Genomic DNA, 18,817 nt, shown 5'->3' on the forward strand with positions numbered 1-18,817 from the left:
TCTGTCCAGGTTCAGAACCTGGAGCAGTAGTTTGAGGGAAGGTGGCTAGAACTCTACTGTGTGTGGTTTTACTTCTGTCTCCCTTCTCAACTCAGTGAAGTAGACCCTTTAGGCCTACTTTTCATGTTGTTTTCTTTAGGAGAGTTACTTTACTCTGTTCCCTTGGTGGTTCTGTGACTCCTGTAAGATGCTATTTTAAGGTTGCTTTGAGAGAATTCTTAGAGTGGCTCAAGCTTTCTATCTATTACTCTACCATCTTTAACCTTTTTTTGTTTTTGATACTGGTAATTTGTTTTTTCTTTCTTTTTTTCTTAGTTGATTCTCTCAGATTCTTTAAGTATACCATCATATCATCTGCAAAGAATAATGGCTTTGTTTTCTTACCATTTATTTTATTACTCCAGTTTCTTGTTCATGTCATTACTATAGGTAGCATTTCTAGAGGAGTATTAAAAATAGGGATGATGACTGAAGTCTTGCTTCACTCCTGAATCTTGGTTTTAGATAGATGCTACTTTTTATTTTAAGAAAGGTTCCATTGATTCCTATGCTTTCTAGTGTTTTTAATAGGAATGGGTGTTGTTTTTTTTCAAAAGTTATTTTTCCCTCCCAATAATCGTCTTGTTATGGGGGTGCATATATGTACCCCTGGGTTCAGGAAGGATACCTTTTGCAAGAATGCAAGACTCCAAAACTTGGCTTAAAAACAAAAAGAGAAATTTATTAATTTAGGAGGTAATGTTGAGTTTGGCCAGGAGAATAGCAAGGTGGAACAGCAAGATGGGGAGCAGTTCCTTGAGAGGACAGCATGAATGGAAAGGCTGTCATCTAGATGACATCAGTTTTGGGAATTTTATACTCTTTACAACAGATGCTATGTCATGGTGTGGACATGACTCTAGAGTGCTAGTCACTCAGGCATTTGGTAGGGTGAGGTGGTCATCTGGCTGTAGTCTGCCTAGAGGCATAAAGATTCCTTAGTTTTAGGAAACACACAGATATCTGAGATGTAGCCTGATCAGATCTATCAAAGGAGGACAATCATCTCAGGACCCTAGAGGGGTCACTGGATGTTTTTAGGCTCAGAGTCAGGGGGATGTAAGGGAGCAAGGGAGTTTCCCTGATAATAGTTAGCCTGGGTTTCTGGGGAGAGGGGAATAATGGGGGGAGATTGTTCTTGACCCAGTTCTTCCTGACCTGTTCTATGTAGCAAGTGTGCAGAAAAGAGAAAGAAAAGAAAAAAAGGGGAGGGGAAGTGATGAGGGGGATTGCACACCCAGAATGAGTCCCTTTCACTTCCTAACAAGTGCTCTTTGATCTACTCACACTGTATCCTATGAACAGGACACTTTTTTTTTTTTGGCACCAGCTCTGTAGCTCTCCCTCCTCTGTTCCAAATACCTTGTTACTTTTAAATCTCATCTGAAATCCCATCTTCCTCAGGAAGCCCTTCCAAACTCCTCTTAATTCCTGTGTTTTATGTCTTTTAATTATTTCCAACTTATCCTGAAAATAGCTTAGTTTGTTTGTATTTGTTTGCATGTTATCTCCTCCATTCAATTTTTAGCTCCTTATGGGCAGTGACTGACTTTTGTCTCTCTATATTAGCACTTTTACAGTGCCTAGCATATAATAAGTGCTTAATAAAGGCTGACTGATTGATTGGGCAGATCATTGAGGTGAAGAATGTGACAAGTTTATCCAGACCACGTCTATACATATCTTTTTTTTTTTTGTGCTTCCTGGCAGAGGTGGACACATAGAAAGGAAGCAAAAATATAAGCTAAGTTTGAAAAATTAAAGCCTTCTGGATTTTTCAAACTTCAGAAGACAAGTAGAAGGCACTAGGCATAATAAATATAAAATTATATCAAATAATAGAACTGTCCATATGTCAACAAGAAGGAAACAACTACTGATAACTGATGTTATATCAGATTAATTTGTTTTTAGAGAACCATCAACTAGTCAGAGAAAAAGTCAACTCAATACCAAAAATCAATCTGCCATCTCATAGTATGAAAGATTCTATCATTGCTTCTCTATAGTTACTATCCGAGTCTGAAAGTAAGTGTGTAAGTCAATTCTAGGTGGAGATGTATGTGATGTTCTGATGCACAAGTACCCCAGGGAATAAATTACACTATGAAGCCTTTGATTTCTGATCTGTGCTTAGCTTTCTCTGTATCTCTTTAAAAATGAGGGGAAAAGACAACTCTAGAGTAAAGATCTGTTTAGTAGTCCCCAGAGAAAGCGATGGCTCTGATATTTCATAACTTGAGATCAATCAATTCATTCCCATTCATCTGAGGCTGAAGATGTTCTAAATCTAATCAGATACTTCAGAACTATAGGATGATTTTGTTAACGTTCTTTTAAAAGATGCCCTTATGTAACTTCATCAGATTGAGAGGGATTGCACCTGGGTAGGACAAACAGAATGGAACAAAAATGATAGAGAATACTATTTTCTTATTTCTTTTTCTTTTAACATTTTTAGGCTTTATTTTTCCCCTAATTAAATATAAAAACAATTTTTAACATTTGCATTTTTAAATTTTGAGTCTTGAATTCTCTTCTCCCCTCCCTTGCCACCCTCTCCAGTGAAATGGTAAATAATCCAATATAGATTTTACATATGCAATCATATGAAAAAATTTCCATATTAATCCTTTTGTGAAGGGAAATGAAGAAAAACAAATCCAGAAAGAAAGTGAAAAAAGTTTGCTTTGATCCAGATTCTGTGACAAATATTTTCCCACTGATATTAAAGAAATCAAAGAGGCAAAGCTCCAAGTCAATAACAGGGAGGGAGATCAGGGTCTTTCAGTTAAGCTGTGTCATTAGGTTTCCTCTCACCTAAGACAATTGAATAAGATTTTCTCCTTATATACCATAATCTCTTACAAAAACTGGTATCTCTCTTCAGTTGTCAAAATGGTGTTCTAGTTTAGATATGTTTCTAGTACAGATGTCTCTATGTACCTTATATGGTATAGCCTTCCACTTAAAGGGCATAACCAGTGACAGACATCTCTACAATATGACATTTTTGGTCTAGATGTCTTTTTGGTGTGCATATCTCTGTGTACCATATATGGTAAGACTGTCTGCTTAGAGGGCACAACTTGTAGACCTAAGACACCCCTTAGTGCAAAATGCTGGCTTACTGTGTTATATGAAGTTACAGAAACAGTATTACAGGAACAACAACTAATATGAGGTTTATGAAAGAGAGTTCTTTATTCTCTTTGTCTATTTTGAGTTAAACTTTAAGTACCCCTACTTAGTACCTCACCAGACACTAAATAAGAGGGTTTGAAAGTCATTTGCTAAAGAACAATTCAATCAGTGTGGAAATTGTGAATACTTTTGATAAGTTTACATCTCTAGACAATGAGAAGCGGATTCTACAAGATACTTCCCTCCCTGGGCAGTGCTAGACAATTTGAAAGCTGTGATTGGCCCCTGTCAAGAGGGAAAGGGACAAGAAGTCACTATAAAAGCCCTGAATTTCTGGAGCTAGAGGTTGGCTTCAGGAGTGTTCTCTCTGGTCGTCTTCAGTTCAAACTGCTTCTGGGAGGGAACTTGGGTGAGTGATAGTTGGGTTTCCTTTCCTGACTTCTGGAGAGAGATTAATTCCAGTTGAGAGTTAACAAATTATGCCTGGCTGAGTTGAACATCAGAGCGATATTTAGTGTGATAGGCTAAATATCTTCTCTACCCTCTTTTTGTATTTATCAACTTTCACTCTCTTCACCTATTTTGTAAATAAAAACTATTGAAAGTCTTTTTGACTTGAGCTTTAATATTTTAAATTGGTGACCACCATATTATTTATAATTTTCATATATTTTAGTCAAACCCTTGATTTTAATTCCTTACAGGTTACAGAGGAAAGCAGCTGAACACATTATACTCAGTTTGCTTAATAACCTTATTAAATATAGTTACTATAATTCTATTAATCACTAATCAATCATTATCCCATATTAATCTCTTCCTTTGGCTAAATACTGACTAATTTTATCATCTGGGGTCACATTTAAAAAGTCTCATTCACTTCAATTCAGATTCCATTAGTTCTTTCTCTGAGTGCACCTGGCATTTTTTAACATGAATCTTTTGGGACTGTTTTGGATCATTTTATTCTCAGAATATCTAAGTTAATCACAACTATTCATTGTACAATACTATTGTCACTGTGTACAGTGTTATCCTGATTCTTCTTATTTTACTCAATTTCAGTTCATATAAGTATCTCCAGGTTTTTCTTAGCTCTTACTTGTCATTTTTATTTAGATTTTTTTTTAATTTTTAAAATTAAAAAAAATTCATTTTTCCCACCCTATGGACTATAAACTTGCCCCTCAGATGATTTACTAAACAAGAGTGTCTGAGCTGCTATACTCTGAGGCAGAATCTTCTCTTCTCTGCTGTACTGGATTCAACTGGTTGAATTAACCCTCTGAGCTAGCCTTCCCTGGGGCAAATTCTTCACTATATTTTGCAGGCAAAGGGTGTCCATGGCTTCCCCAAGCTCCTCCCTGCCACTGTCAGAGCCCAACACCTCATGTGTTGGGTCAGAGGCGTTCCCTCATGGTTGTAGGCCCTGCCTGGGGCTCACTCAGCTAGCCTGGTTTTATCTCAGATCTCAGAGAGGTGGGGAGGGGAGGGTGTTCAGCCAGTCAGCCTTTTACTTATCCTATGAAAACAGACTTTCTCTGCCTTCCTTTCAAGTTGTTTTCAGCATGAGAGTCCTGTGACGACTTCTTGTTGGATTTAGATTTCTGTTTTCTTTGAAGCTCATTTTAATGATTGGTACAGAAGGAATGTCAGAGAGAATCTGGGCTTTTGGTGCTTCTAAGCCACCATCTTAGCTCTTCCCCCTTCAGGCTTGCCATTTCTTATAGCATAATAATATTCCATGACAATCATAGACTATAACTTAGCCATTTCTCAATTGAAGAGTATTGTCTCACTTTCCAATTCTTTGCCACCATAAAAATAATTGTTTTAGATTTTTTTTGGATATATAATCCTTTACCTTTTCCTTTTTTATCTCTTTTGAATACAAACTTAGTAACTGTATTTCCCTTTGGTCATAAATCTAAATTGTCCTGCAGAATGGTTTAATCAGCTTACAACTTTCCCAAAGACCGCATTACTGTCTAAGTTCTCCCACATCCCCTCCAAGTTTTGACATTTTCCACTTCATAGCAAATCTGATAGTTTTGGGGTGCTGCCTCAGAGTAGTTTTAAAGTATATTCTTCTAATTAATAGTGACTTAGAGCATTTTCACATGACTATAAATAGCTTTAATTACCATGCCTAATAAAGCTTCCTCAGAGGGGAGAGAGAAGCTTTAAGGTAGGAAGATAGAGAAAGGATAGAAGTTTTAGATACCATGAGGGGGATGATGGAGTCGAAGTAGAGATATGAGATGGCAGGAATGAGTCTTTATTAATTACCAATGAGCCACAGCCAAAGCTCTGATCAAAGGACCCTTCCAAAGGCTTTTACCAGTCCAGAGATCCAGATTCAATACCACACAGGTCAGAGAGATGTTTGGCCAGGCTCCAGCAAGGACAGCCATCAGTGCAAGCTGGAAGGGAGCAAGAGCAGAAGAGAGAGAGGCGGAGCTGGCTGGGCCCTATTTAATCTCTTTGATATGCAAATATACACAGTACATAGGGATGATCATCATTGGTTAATGACAAGGTATAGGTGTGGTTTCTCTTAACCAGGTGAGCACACAGAAACCTGTGTTCCCGCCTAACCTGGGGGAAGCTGGGGTCAAGGGTCAGAGGCTTTGGCTTTCCCAGCCATGTGCAATACTGAGCATGCTCAAGACTGAGCATGCTCTCTTCTAAGACAATCTGTACATACCAACTGTTCCCCTTGCCCATATCTAGGGGTGGACTGCTTGCTACATCTAAGAACTGCCAGTTTATATCCATTGGCCATTTACAGGTTGGGGATTTAATTGTATTCTTATGCATGTAAATTATTTCTCTATCTAATTGAGAAATAAGGGCTTCATTAGAGATATAAGTTGTAATTTAAAAAAATTAATTTTAATAATAAATTTCCATGAGTTTTCCAAAGTTATATAATCCAAATTGTCTCCCCCCCTTCTCTCTTCCTTCTCAGAGTTGGCAAGCAATTCAGTCAGTTTTATACGTGTATTATCATGCAAAATGTTTCCATATTATTCATTATTGTAAATGAATAATCTTATAAAACCAAAACCCCAAAAGATATACCCAAGTAAACAAGTGATAAATCATATGCTTCTACCTAAATTCTTACTCCAAAAGTTCTTTCTCTGGAGGTGGATAGCATTCTTTTTCATAAGTTGCTCAGAATTGTTCTGGATCATTGTATTGCTGTTGGTAGCAAAGACTATTATATTTGATCATTTCACAATACTATTGTTACTGTGTACAATGTTTTCCTGGTGCTGCTTATTTTACTCTACATCAGTTTATGTAAGTCTTTCCAGCTCTTTCTAGAATCGTCTTGTTCATCATTCCTTATAGCAAAATAGTATTATATCACCACCACATACCACATTTTGTTCAGCCATTATACAATTGAGGGAAATTCCTTTAGTTTCCAATTCTTTGTGACCACAAAAAGAGCAGCTATAAATGTTTTTGTAGAAATGGGTCCTTACCCACTTAAAAAAAATCTCCTTTGGACACAGACTTAGTAGTGGTAATACTGGATCAAAAGGCATGCATTCTTTTTATAGCCCTTTGAGCATAATTCCAAATTGCCCTCCAGAATGGTTGGATCAGTTCACAACTCCAACAGCAATGCACTAGTGTTCCAATTTTGCCACATCACCTCCAACATTTATCATTTTTCTTTATTGTCATACTAGCCAATCTGATAGGTGTGAGGTAGTACCTCAGAGTTGTTTTAATTTGCATTTCTCTAATCAAGAGTGATATAGAACAGTTTTTCATATGATTATCGATAGCTTTAATTTCTTCATCTGAAAACTGCCTATTCATATCATTTGACTATCAGTTGGGGAATGACTTCTTATAAAATTTTACTTCATTCTTCATATATTTGAGAAATGAGACCTTTATCAGAGAAATTTGTTATAAAATCTTTTCTCCAATTTGTAGCTTCCCTTCTAATTTTGCTTAAGTTGGTTTTGTTCATACAAAATATTTTTAATATAATATAATCAAAATTATCAATTTATATCTTATAATGTTCTCTATCTCATTTTGGTCATAAATTCTTCCCTTCTCTGACAGTTAAACTATTTTACATTCTCCTAATTTATTTAAAATATCACTCTATGTTTAGGTCATATATCCACTTTTGATCTTATCTTGATATAGGGTGTGAGATATTGATCTAAACCTAATTATTTCCATACTGATTTCTAATTTTCCTAGCAGTTTTTGTCAAATACTGAGTTCTTATCCCAAAAGCTGGGATCTTTGGTTTTATCAGACACTAGATTGCTAAGGTCATTTTGCCCCTACTCTATTCCATTGATTCACACTTCTATTTCTTACTGAGTACCAGATTGTTTTCAGGAAATTACTGATTTATAGCACAATTTAAGATATGGTACTGCTAGGTCACCAGCCTTCACACTTTTTTTTTCATGAGTTCCCTTGATATTCTTGACCTTTTATTCTCCCAGATGAATTTTGTTATAATTTTTTTCTAGTTCTATAAAATTGTTTTTGGGGGGATAGATATGGCACTGAATAAGTAAATTAATTTAGTTAGGATTGTCATTTTTACTATATTAACTTGACCTACCCATGAGCAATTCATGTTTTTTTTTTCCAATTGTTTAGATCTAACTTTATTTGAGTGAAAAGTGTTTTGTAATGATATTTTATATTGTCTAGAGCTGTGTTGGTGAACCTATAGCCTGTGTGCCAGAGGGGACATTTTTCATTTCATCTGCCCCTCTGCCCAGCAGCCCAAAGGGAGTACTTCATCCCTCCCCTGCTGAGTTAAGGGGGCATCTAACATGAGGCATGAGAGTACAGTTTGGCTACTTGGTCTTTAAGAGATTCACCATCAGTGGTCTGGAGTGATTTTAAATGGAGTTTCCCTTTCTAACTCTTGCTGCTCAGTTTTGTTGGAAATATGTAGAAATGTTGATGATTCATGTAGGTTTATTTTCTATCCTGCAACTTTTCTTGTTATTAATTATTTCAATTAGTTTTTTAGTTATTCTAGAGTTCTTATTATACCATCATATCATCTGCAGAGAGTGATAGTTTAGTCTCCCAATTGTCTCCTTTAATCATTCAATTTCTTTTTTTCCTCTAATTGCTAAAGCTAGCATTTCTATACAATATTAAATAATAGTGGTGACAATGGGCATCCTCTCTTTACTCCTAATCATATTGAGAAGACTTATAACTTATCCCCATTGTAGATGATAATTGCTGATGGTTTTAAATAAACACTACTTTTATTCCTATGCTTCCTAGTGTTTTTAATAGGAATGGATGTTGTATTTTGTCAAAGGCTTTTTCTGCATCTTTTGAGATAATCATGTGATTTCTATTAATTTGATTGTTGATATGGTCAACTATCCTAATAGTTTTCCTAATATTAAGCCAATCTTGTATTTATAATATAAATCCCACCTTGCCATAGTGAATAATCCTCATGATATATTGCTGATATTGTGATATATTCATATTTTATTCTATTTTTAACTGTGATTGTTTTTGATATCTCATAGTTATTATCTTCCACTTGCCCAATTCTAATTTTTAATTTAAATAAATTTAATAATAAATTTCCACATGATATTTCTAAAATTATATGATCCAGATTATCTCCCTTCCTTCTTCCTTCCCCCTTCTTGGAGCTGTCAAACAATTCAATCTGGGTTATACATTTATTATCACTCAAAACATCCAATTCCAATTTTTAAGAACTTATATCTTCTGTGAAATTTTGAACCTCCTTTTCTATTTGGTCAATCCTGCTTTAAAAATGTTCTTTTCCTCAGTGAATTTTTGTCCTTCTTTTGCCACATGGCTCTGCTTTTTAAGGAATTCTCTCCCATGAATTTTTGTGTATCTTTTTCTGTTTTGTTAACTCTGCTTTTTATGGTGTTCCTTTCAGTAAAGTTTTATGCCTCTTTTACCAATTCTCCTACTCTGTTTTTAAGATATTATTTTCTTCAGTATTTTCTGTGCCTCCTTTACCAAGCTTTCAATTCTTCTCTCGTGATTTTCCTAAGCCATTCTCATTTCCTTTCCCAATATTTCTTCTACCTCTCATTTCATTTTCTTAATGCCCTTGCCTTCCATCTTGAAATCAATGCTAAGTATTGGTTCCATGACAGGAGAGCAGTAAGGGTTAGGCAATGGGGATTAAGTGACTTTCCCAGAGTCACAAAGCTAGGAAATGTCTGAGGTCTAATTTGAAATTAGGACCTTTCATCTCAAAGTCTGAGCAACCTAGTATACTCCCTCTTATTTGATTTTTATAATCTTTGTTGAGCTCTTTTGGGGTTGGGAGGCAACAATATTGACTTTGTTGTCTTTTTGGGATTGAGGATTTTGGTCTTCCCTGTCACCAAAATAAATTTCTATTTTGAGTTTCTTTTTTTTGTTGTTGTTGTTTGCTGATTTTCTAGCCTTTTCCTTGTTTTTTAATTAAAAAATGTTATGAGTTTGCTCTATTCCTCCATAAAGGGCACACTGTTCTAGTCTCAAGTTATTATTGTTGTTGCCTTTAGAGCTAGCTATGGGACATCTCAAAGTTATCAGTTCTTCTAAGGCAGTATGATCTAGGGAGAGAGATATTTATGTTCTCTTAGCCTGGGCTCTGATCTGTGAGCAATCACAACCCTCTTTTCTTCCTTCGAAATGAACTGGCTTTCTAAGTTGTTTTTGGCTAAAAAATTATTTCACTCCAACTTTTTGTGGGTTCTGTTACTATGGAATTAATTTTTGTGGCACTATGTCAAAGTTTTTTGGAGGGCATTTTGGTAGAGATCAGGAGGGTTTCTGTACCTTCTCTGCCATCTTGGCTCCACTCTAAGGTTCAATATTGTTATTATTTTAAAAAGGTGATCAAGAGAACACCAATAAACTTCTGATCCATGAAGGTAATTTTCTTATTTTTATGCATTTAATACAAGGATGATATTTATACTTCAAGATATTTATCCCAAAGTATTCTTTGTGAAAATGAGATAGGGTTTGTATGTATTCCCTGTAGTAGAGCACATTTTTAGAATTATACAACTAATGGAAACAAGAAGACAATAGAAGATATTATACTATTGTTTTTAAAATTCGAATCATTAGAGAAAACACAGTCTTGTAAGTTTTCTGTAACCATCTCTCCTACATATATTAATATTATAAAATATTCTTTAAAAGTGTCAGAGATAACTTTGTTCAGTGTCCTTCTTATTAATAATATCAAATGAGGCGTAAGACAAAAAAAGATATTTCTTACTTTAATGGACATCTTTTTCATAGTTGAAATGGACAAACTATTCTCATTAGTAGATGAGATGTTCCAAATATGCCTTTTTGTGGATAATTTTGTGCTATTTTACGACACCCACAGAACAGGAATTCCATTCTTCCCCAATAGAGATAAATTAAATAATGTAAATGGAGAATCTAAATGAACAAAAGTCAGTTGTCCATACAATGAAAATATAGTTGGTTGGGTAGTCCTCTAATCTGTTTGTCTATCTGTCTATCTGTCTATCTCAACATTCCTTAAGTGCTACTATATTTTTAGCAGAATTTTAAGTTCTTAGAAAAGCAGAAGTCGGTCTCTGCTTTTAAGGACTTCACAGTCCAATGAGGGAGACAACATATAAGCAAGTATGTACAAATAAGCTATATAGAGGATAAATTGGGAGTAATTGTTATAGATCTATCATCTCTTTATATTTTTCCATATATCAATAGACAGCCAGTTGAAGAAAGAGTGTGGGAAGTTACACAGTCCCTTTAATAATTTCAAATTACTTCCTAATATAAAATCCCATCTTTTAAATTAGATGTTCCTCTAGCAATATGATATGGTTATATATCTTTGAAGCCCACAATCTCCAAAGAATCAAAATCTCAGATAATTTAAAGGATAATCCTAGGTCTCTTTGAGCTTAAATGTTCTCTTCTGGCAAATGGGTATAATAACTTTTGTTATGCATATAACATATATACCTCAACTTAATGATTACTGTTGTTGGAAAAGTTATTTATAAACTATAAAAGCACTATGGAAATTGTACCAGGATTATGGTATTTAAGAGTCAAGTTACATCAAAAGACAATCTAATGGGTGCAGCTAGGTGGTTCAGTGAACTGAAAGCCAGATATAAAGACAGGAGGTCCTAGGTTCAAATCTAGCCTCAAACATTTTCTAGCTGTGTGATCCTAGGAAAGTCAGTTAACCCCTCTCCCCCTTTCCTAGCCCTTACTACTCTTCTGCCTTAGAAACAAGGCATAATATTGATTTTAAGAGAGAAGGTAAAGGTATTTTTTAAAAAAGAAAACAAGTATTTATCTAGAGATCTGCTAGAGCAACATAAAAAAGTACTTCTGGATCAAGCCTGAGGCTAATGGGGGGAAATTGTGTAATTAGAATTTTGTACCCTAGGACTCCATTTCCCAGATTCCCACTTTGGTCCTCATGTTACATCCTTACATTTTGGAGATAAAGTTTCTATAACCCCTGCCCTTGCTCTCCCTTCTCCTGCTAATGTGGTTGGGAAAATGTCTCTTTACACAGGCTTTTCCTTTTGTCTTTTTATTTCCTCTACTTCAAGTGATTATTAATAAATCTTATAAAATATAATACTTGGAGTTATTGGATATTAATTTTAATCTTACAAAATAAGGATAGATGACAGTAGCTTAGAAGTTCCATCTAATGAGGAATTTAGGAATGAGGAATAATAGGAATACTAAGGAATTTATTGAAGAGTTTTTTGGCATAATTTAATCTCTGTTATTTCTTTTAAAAAAAATCCTTCATTATCATTTTACTTCCCTTCCCAGTGGGTGGGGGAGGTATAGAAGAGAGGGATAAATTTAAAACAGATAAATAATATATTTTTTTAATGTCTCTCATTTAAGTATCTGTCTTATGTTTTCTTTTATTTTAAAAAAAGGTATTTACCTAGGTTTGACTCAAAGTGGATTTTGGAATGTGGGTGGCACTACATGGTACAACTTGACAGAATATCTCTGCTCTTTATATGAAGGTAGTTTTTCTTGACAAAAGTGGCACTTCCCCCATGCCCACCTCTTGATATAAATTCCTTGAGCAAATTCCTTCCTCTTTCTGGGCCTCAGATTCTTCACACACACACACATATATATATATATATATATATATATATATATATATATATATAATATGGGATTATTTTAGGTGATATCTAAGGTCTGTTTCATTTCTGAATCCCATGATTTTACATCACAAATGATTTATGATCACAAGCACTAATGAAGTCCCATACTACCCTTTTGTGGGTTGTTCATTTTAAGTTCACAAAGAAAGATATAATCAACCTACATGTTATGGTTTCTTTACAGCTCAAGTGCAAAATCAGTTATAGAATTAAAAATAGGCACCAAGAATCTTTTCTTCCAAGATCACATGATTAACTAAGAGCAATGAAATCAATTCTTTAAGATTTTATAGGATAGTAGATTTAGAGCTGGAAAGGACTGTAGAAATGACCTACACCTCATTTAATTTAATCAATTATCAAACTGATTTTTCTAAAGGCCAAGACCTTCTGTCTCTTGGTCTGGCTCTAATTCCACTAAGCCAACCAGCTGCCCATCTTCATTTTTGTTTGCTTGTATGACTTAATTTAAGTCCAAGTTAAAATCTTCTTTCCTGTAAGAAGTCTTTCCCAATTCTACTTCATTCTGAAGTCTTCTCTGTAAAATTGTCTTCAACTTATCTCATTTGCATATAAATATTTGCATGTCATTTCCCTCATTAGACTTTGAGCTCCTGAGATCAGGGACTATTTTGTTTGCTTGCTTGCTCATTTTTTTATTTCTTTCTATTCATAATGCTTTGGGGCACTTAATGCATGCTTGTTTACTTGACTTTTGCAAATGAAGAAACTGAGGCCCTGGCAGGTTAGGTGACTTGCTCACTCACCTAAATGGCAGGCAAAATTTGATCCAAAGTGTTATGGCACCAAATGCTAATCACTGTTAATATTTTGTCTATTAGTAAATGAACTTATAGTAACCCTTAGTGCTATTTTTCCCTCTTTTAGACTGCCAAGGTTTTTCATTTGTGGATGTTGTTTTAACAAATCATTATTTACTGCTTCTCACTTCACTGGGTCTTTTAGTAAGTTCAGATCTTCGGTATCCAAAAGATCAATTAACGGTATGTTTTTCAGCTTTATAGCTATTGATCTAAACTGTTTGTCTGGCATCAATGGATATTTGATAGACATTGTGTGGTTCTTGTAGAACAAAACTGGTTTTGCCTTAGAAACAAAATTTAAGAAAGTGTATAGGACATTTCTATTCATGCGACTAGAATTGGTCTCTACTATGAAGATGATGAGTATTGTTTCTTCTAAAGTGTTCCTCTCCTCTTAAAGACACAATGTCTGACATGGAGAATTTTATCCTTTTTACCTTTGAACAATATTGGGATAGAACAATTTGAGGACCATAGAGATAAGGAGTGGGACAAGCAATGCAGGAGACTCTACCATGCAAATATTTGTTAAAAGAATAACAATTTTTTTGCCCTGAAAAGGGGAAGATTTAGGTAAACAGGCTCTTTAGAGCCTATTTGAGTAACTTTCATATGGAAGGAGATTTAAACTTGTTTTGTTTGGTCACATGGGGCTGGAATAGCAGAGATGGTCCAGAAAGATGAATAAAATCAAGTGCTGGGAAAAATGGATTTTGGGCTTGTCATAAAGCAAGTCTTCCAATTAGAATTCTCCAAAAATGAAATAGGATTCCTAGGGAAGGAGTGGGCTCTCCATCACTGGAAGTTTTCCTTTGGTAGCCTGATGATCTCTTGTGTCTACTATAAAATGACTTCTCAGTCATACTTTGGCCTAAAAGGTCTGAGATCCCTTCCAACTTTCAGATACTACAAGGTTTGTTTTGTGTGTGTGTGTGTGTGTGTGTGTGTGTGTGTGTGTGTGTGTGTGTGTGTGTGTTTCTTATTTGGTTGTGCCTCACAACTATGCAAGAATACTTCTTTAGTGCAGGGCAGGTAAGGTCTCCAGAAGAGGGAGGAAGTAGTCAGATAGAACTGAAATTAGAAAACATGAGATCTACAGAGATGAATAGAGATTATACACATTGGATAGTTGGGAGAAAGAGTAGTTGGGAGGAGAGAGAAGATGCCTACAGATACACTTGTCAGGGTACCAGTTCAATAATTCTGCAGATTCTCATGGGGCTAGTAAGAGAGTAGCCCTGTGCAGAGCTCCTTCCCTGGGAAGGATGAGGAACATAGGGAAGGAAGATGCTCTAGAATTTGACCTAAGTGTTGGCTAAACTTCTGTCAAATAGATCATTATCATATCTCAGTCCACTTCTTATTATACCCTTTCATTTGTGAGTATTAATAATGTTTAATCTCTTTTCCTTCCAGTTTTCAAGAACAAACTTTTGTGGTTTTGAAAGGGTAAGAAACCATAAATAAGTGGGGCTGGGAATTGGGAACAAGTTTTGGGGGAAGGCATAGGTATTCAAAAAGTATTTTTTAAAAATATATTTGGAGAGATGCATTGTGGGAAGATGGCAGAGTAGGATGTGAAACTTCCATGCCCTCCTAACACCAACCTCCCTCCACAAACAACCAAAAATAAATCCACAAAATCAATTTCAAAATTGGAAAAAAATAGGAGTCTACTGTGAAGCTAAACAGACAGGGACAAGTAGGGAGGAAGGTTTTCTGTCTTAGTCCCACTACCGGGGGAGCTGGGGGTAGGAGTGGAACAATCAGAATGGAATCAACAATAAAACTGAGGGCAGGATTAGCAACCTTGCTTTGTCTGCTGAGCCTGAGAGCTTATATCCAGGAGGATGCCACTGGATTCCACATCCACAGGTAAAGTGGAGCAGCTGTGTTTATGGGTAGGAGAAGAGGCAGTGGTAACCAGGCAACCTCCACACTGGGGACCCCTGCTGGCCCACATCTAGGGCCAGAAGAAGTGGATACCATGGAGTCTGTGGATGGCCAACTCTAAGGGTAGGACATAAAGTTTCACAAAAGACAGCTTGAATAAAGACAGATTGGATGCCTGCTCTGTTTTGGGCTGCAGTGGTGTTGGAGCAAGAGTGAGAAAGAAGCATATGCTGGTGAGTGTAGTTGCTGAGAGACTGGGACACTGTCAGCTGTAGTCACTCCCAGGAGAGTAGAATCCTTGGGAGTCACAATAGGAGGTGATGACTTGTCTGCTTGTAGGTGCAGTAATAGAAATGCTCACTGGCTCTGGTTGAAGCACCTGAGATTAGTCACAGTTTGGAGTTTAAATAGGAAACTTGGAAAACAAATCCCATTCTGGGCTATAAAACTTGGAATAACTAAGTAGAACCTGGGAAAAAACAAACACAAAAAATCCTGAAATCTAAGATAACATGCCCTAACTTCCTAGGAAACACAAGAGTCCAGCAAAAAGCCAACAATTAAGCCTATTGACCTTGCCTCTAAAATTTTAAAGATTAAAAAAAAGGAGTCAAAGGAGAAAGAACACAACTACCCCTAGACAATATAGGGACAGGGAAGATCTTGGTCCAAATGCAGAGGATAATAAAGTAAAAACATCTACCTCAAAAACTGCAAAGAAGCACAATAAATGGCCACAGGCTTGAAAAAGAGTTTTGACAAGAGCTTAAAAAAAGGACTTAAAAAACCAAACCAAAGATGCCAAGGAAAACTAGGAGAAAAATAAGATCAATGCAAGAAAGGCAAGAAAACTATGAAATAAAGATCACCCAAATGGAAAAAGAAATCCAGAACAAAGCAAATATATATATATATAATATTAAGAATTAGAATTAGACAAGGGGAAGCTAATGATCTAAAACAAAGCAAAATCAAAAGAATGAAATAATAGAAAAGAATATGAAATATCTTATCACAAAAACAACTAATCTAGAAAATAGATCGAGAGATAGTATAGGAACAGTTGGACTCCTTAAAAAGTGCTATAAAAAAGATTTTAGCTATCTTACTCCAAAAAGTCATAAAAAAAAAACTGCCCAGAAATTCTAGAATCAGAGGATAAAATACAAATTGAAAGAATCCACCAATTACCACCTATAGTGACCCCCACAGGAGTCCTACAATATCTATCTGTGCGAATAACCTGAGGTGGAAAGAGGGGGCTAAGGAAATGGGAGAATAATAATGACTCAAAGACAGAAGTAGAAACACATGGGGAGTAACGCCAACTCTGAGAAAATAAGAGGACTCAAGAGAATAGATGGGGAGTATCAACCCCTTGATACTCCTAGACAGGAGAGTCTGCTTTGGGGGTGACAATGTCGCTAGAAAAAGTGGGGAGTCTCAACTCCTGGTGCCTCTACAGCAATAGTAGTCACTGGGACAACCACATTGCTATAAAAGAGATATAGTGAAGCAAGAGAGTAAGTGGAGAGGAGGGAACAGAGGGAGACAGGAAATGAAGGGCGAGAGAGCTGGTAAGAGAGTGCAAGAGAGGAGTTAGAAAGAGAGGAGTTTGAAAGAGAGATTGTAAGAGAGATTTGTAAGAGAGATTTGTAAGAGGGGTTTGTAAGAGGGTTTGTAAGAGAGGGATTTGTAAGAGAGAAGTTTCATGCTTGTACCCAGTGTTTATTGAGGGTTTTAGGAACATATATGTAACATGACATAGGTTTTAACATGGTTGAATTGACAATGATGAGATAAAGGAGTTGGAGTTTAATCCATCTCACACTTTGCAACTGAATGTGCTCCAAGCACCCATGTTGTGTAAATAAAAGTCCTCTGAGCTGAGGCAGCATGGCTGTCCATGCCCAGCCCAAGAATTTGCCCATCCCTTGCTAGTCCCCTGGACTGTCCCTATTACAGAATGAACATTAAGAGGTCTGACCATGTGTCTGGTAATACAATATCAATACATCAATCAAACTTCCCAGATGCCAACATGCCTGGTATGCTACACCACCTCAAAGAGAGGCAAATATGAAAGTGCACAAGAACATCATTGCTAAGTTCCATAACTCCCAGTTTAAGGGAAAAAATACTACAAACAACAAGAAAAAACTTTTTAAATACTGTGGTATTTAGTCAGAATAACACAATACTTAGCAGCGCAACATTAAAAGAACAGAGGACATGGAACAGAGTATTTTGCAAAGGAAGAGAACTGGATTTACAACTAAGAATAACATATCCAGCAAAACTGAGCATAATTATAAAAGGCAAAAAATTGATATTTATTGAACTAAAAGAGTTTCAACTTTCCTTGGATGAAAATCCATTTGAGGTCAAAGCAAATGCAATGGATTGAACCAAAATGGTAATGGAGTAAATCAGGAGGAAGGTAGGGTGGAACAGTTATCTTATATGGAGAAGGAATGAATAGAGGAACTGCCACAGAAAGGGGAAGGAGGTGGAAGGCAGTTATTACTAGAACCCTGCTCTTGTCAGATCTAGGATCAAAAGAGAACAACGTACACAATAAGAAGGGTAAAAGTCATCTTAATGTATAGGGAAACAGGAGGGAAAAGGAAGGGGATAAGAGAGGGACCAAGCAAAGGAAAGCCCCTTAAAAGACTGAGTGACTTAAAAAAAGAGCAAATTAAGAGAAAAGGGAGAAAGGGGATAAGAAAAGGTAGGGATTTGAGAAGGAAGTACATATCAAGATATAGAATGGGATAAGAGAGGGACTTGGGATCAGATAAGTCTGATGAGGGATACAGTAAAAGGAAATATAAGGACAAACAATGAGTAAAAACAGAATGGAGGGAAATATATAACTAATAATTATGACACTGAATGTGAATGAGATGAATTCAACCCATAAAATGATAATGGATAGCAGAATGGATCAAAAAGCAAAACTCAACAATATGTTGTTTACAAGAAACATACTTAAAAATGAGAGACACCTAGAGAGTAAAAATAAAGGACTGCAGCAGAAATATCCGATGCCTCCTTCAATACAAAGAAAGCAGTTGTAGCAATCATAATTCCTGACAAAGTTAAAGCTAAAATAGAAAGACTCAAAAGAAATAAACAGGGGAATGATATTATGTTTAATATGTACCATAGACAATGAAGATTTTTCAATCTTAGATCTATGTGAACCGAATGTTATAGCATCCAAATGTTTAAAAGAAAAAATCAATGAGTTACACATGGAAGTAGATGAAAAATGATGATAGTAGGGGACTTTAATATCCCCCTCTCAGAACCAGGCATAGCTAATAAAAAAATAAGAGAAGTCAAGAAAATGAATAGAATTTTAAATAAGTTAAATATGATTAATATATAGAGAGAACTGAATGGGAACAGAAAAATATATACTTTCTCAATAGTGCATAACACTTTCACAAAAATTGATTATATATTTGGGCACAAAAATATTATAGTTAAAAATGGAAAAGCAGAAATGTTAAATGCAACTTTCTCAGACCTTAATGAAATAAAATAGTATATAATAAAGGCACATGTAAACAAAAAGTAGAAACTAGCTGGAGACTAAATAATTTAAACTTAAAGAATGAGTGGGTTAAAGAAAAAATTATTTAAACAACCAATAATTTTATTAAAAAGAATGACAATAATGAGACCATATACCCCAAA

General features: G+C 35.6%; 1 protein-coding gene across 7 annotated transcripts in view; it reads left to right on the forward strand.

Annotated features, from left to right (window-relative positions):
* Positions 1–18,817, forward strand: part of LOC100015874 (cation channel sperm-associated auxiliary subunit beta) — a 184,448-nt gene that overhangs the window by 47,595 nt on the left and 118,036 nt on the right. For all 7 annotated transcript variants that reach the window (XR_008914922.1, XR_008914921.1, XM_016428503.2 and 4 more), the window contains 3 exons: positions 12,153–12,245; positions 13,284–13,399; positions 14,636–14,668. Coding sequence is in view for 5 of the 7 variants with exons in the window: in XM_016428503.2 (XP_016283989.1) it covers positions 12,153–12,245; positions 13,284–13,399; positions 14,636–14,668 (242 nt within the window). In the remaining 2 variants the exon portion in view is untranslated. The remainder of the gene's footprint in view (positions 1–12,152; positions 12,246–13,283; positions 13,400–14,635; positions 14,669–18,817) is intronic.

This window comes from Monodelphis domestica, chromosome 1 (assembly GCF_027887165.1).
Source record: "Monodelphis domestica isolate mMonDom1 chromosome 1, mMonDom1.pri, whole genome shotgun sequence".
NCBI classification, from domain to species: Eukaryota; Metazoa; Chordata; class Mammalia; order Didelphimorphia; family Didelphidae; genus Monodelphis; species Monodelphis domestica.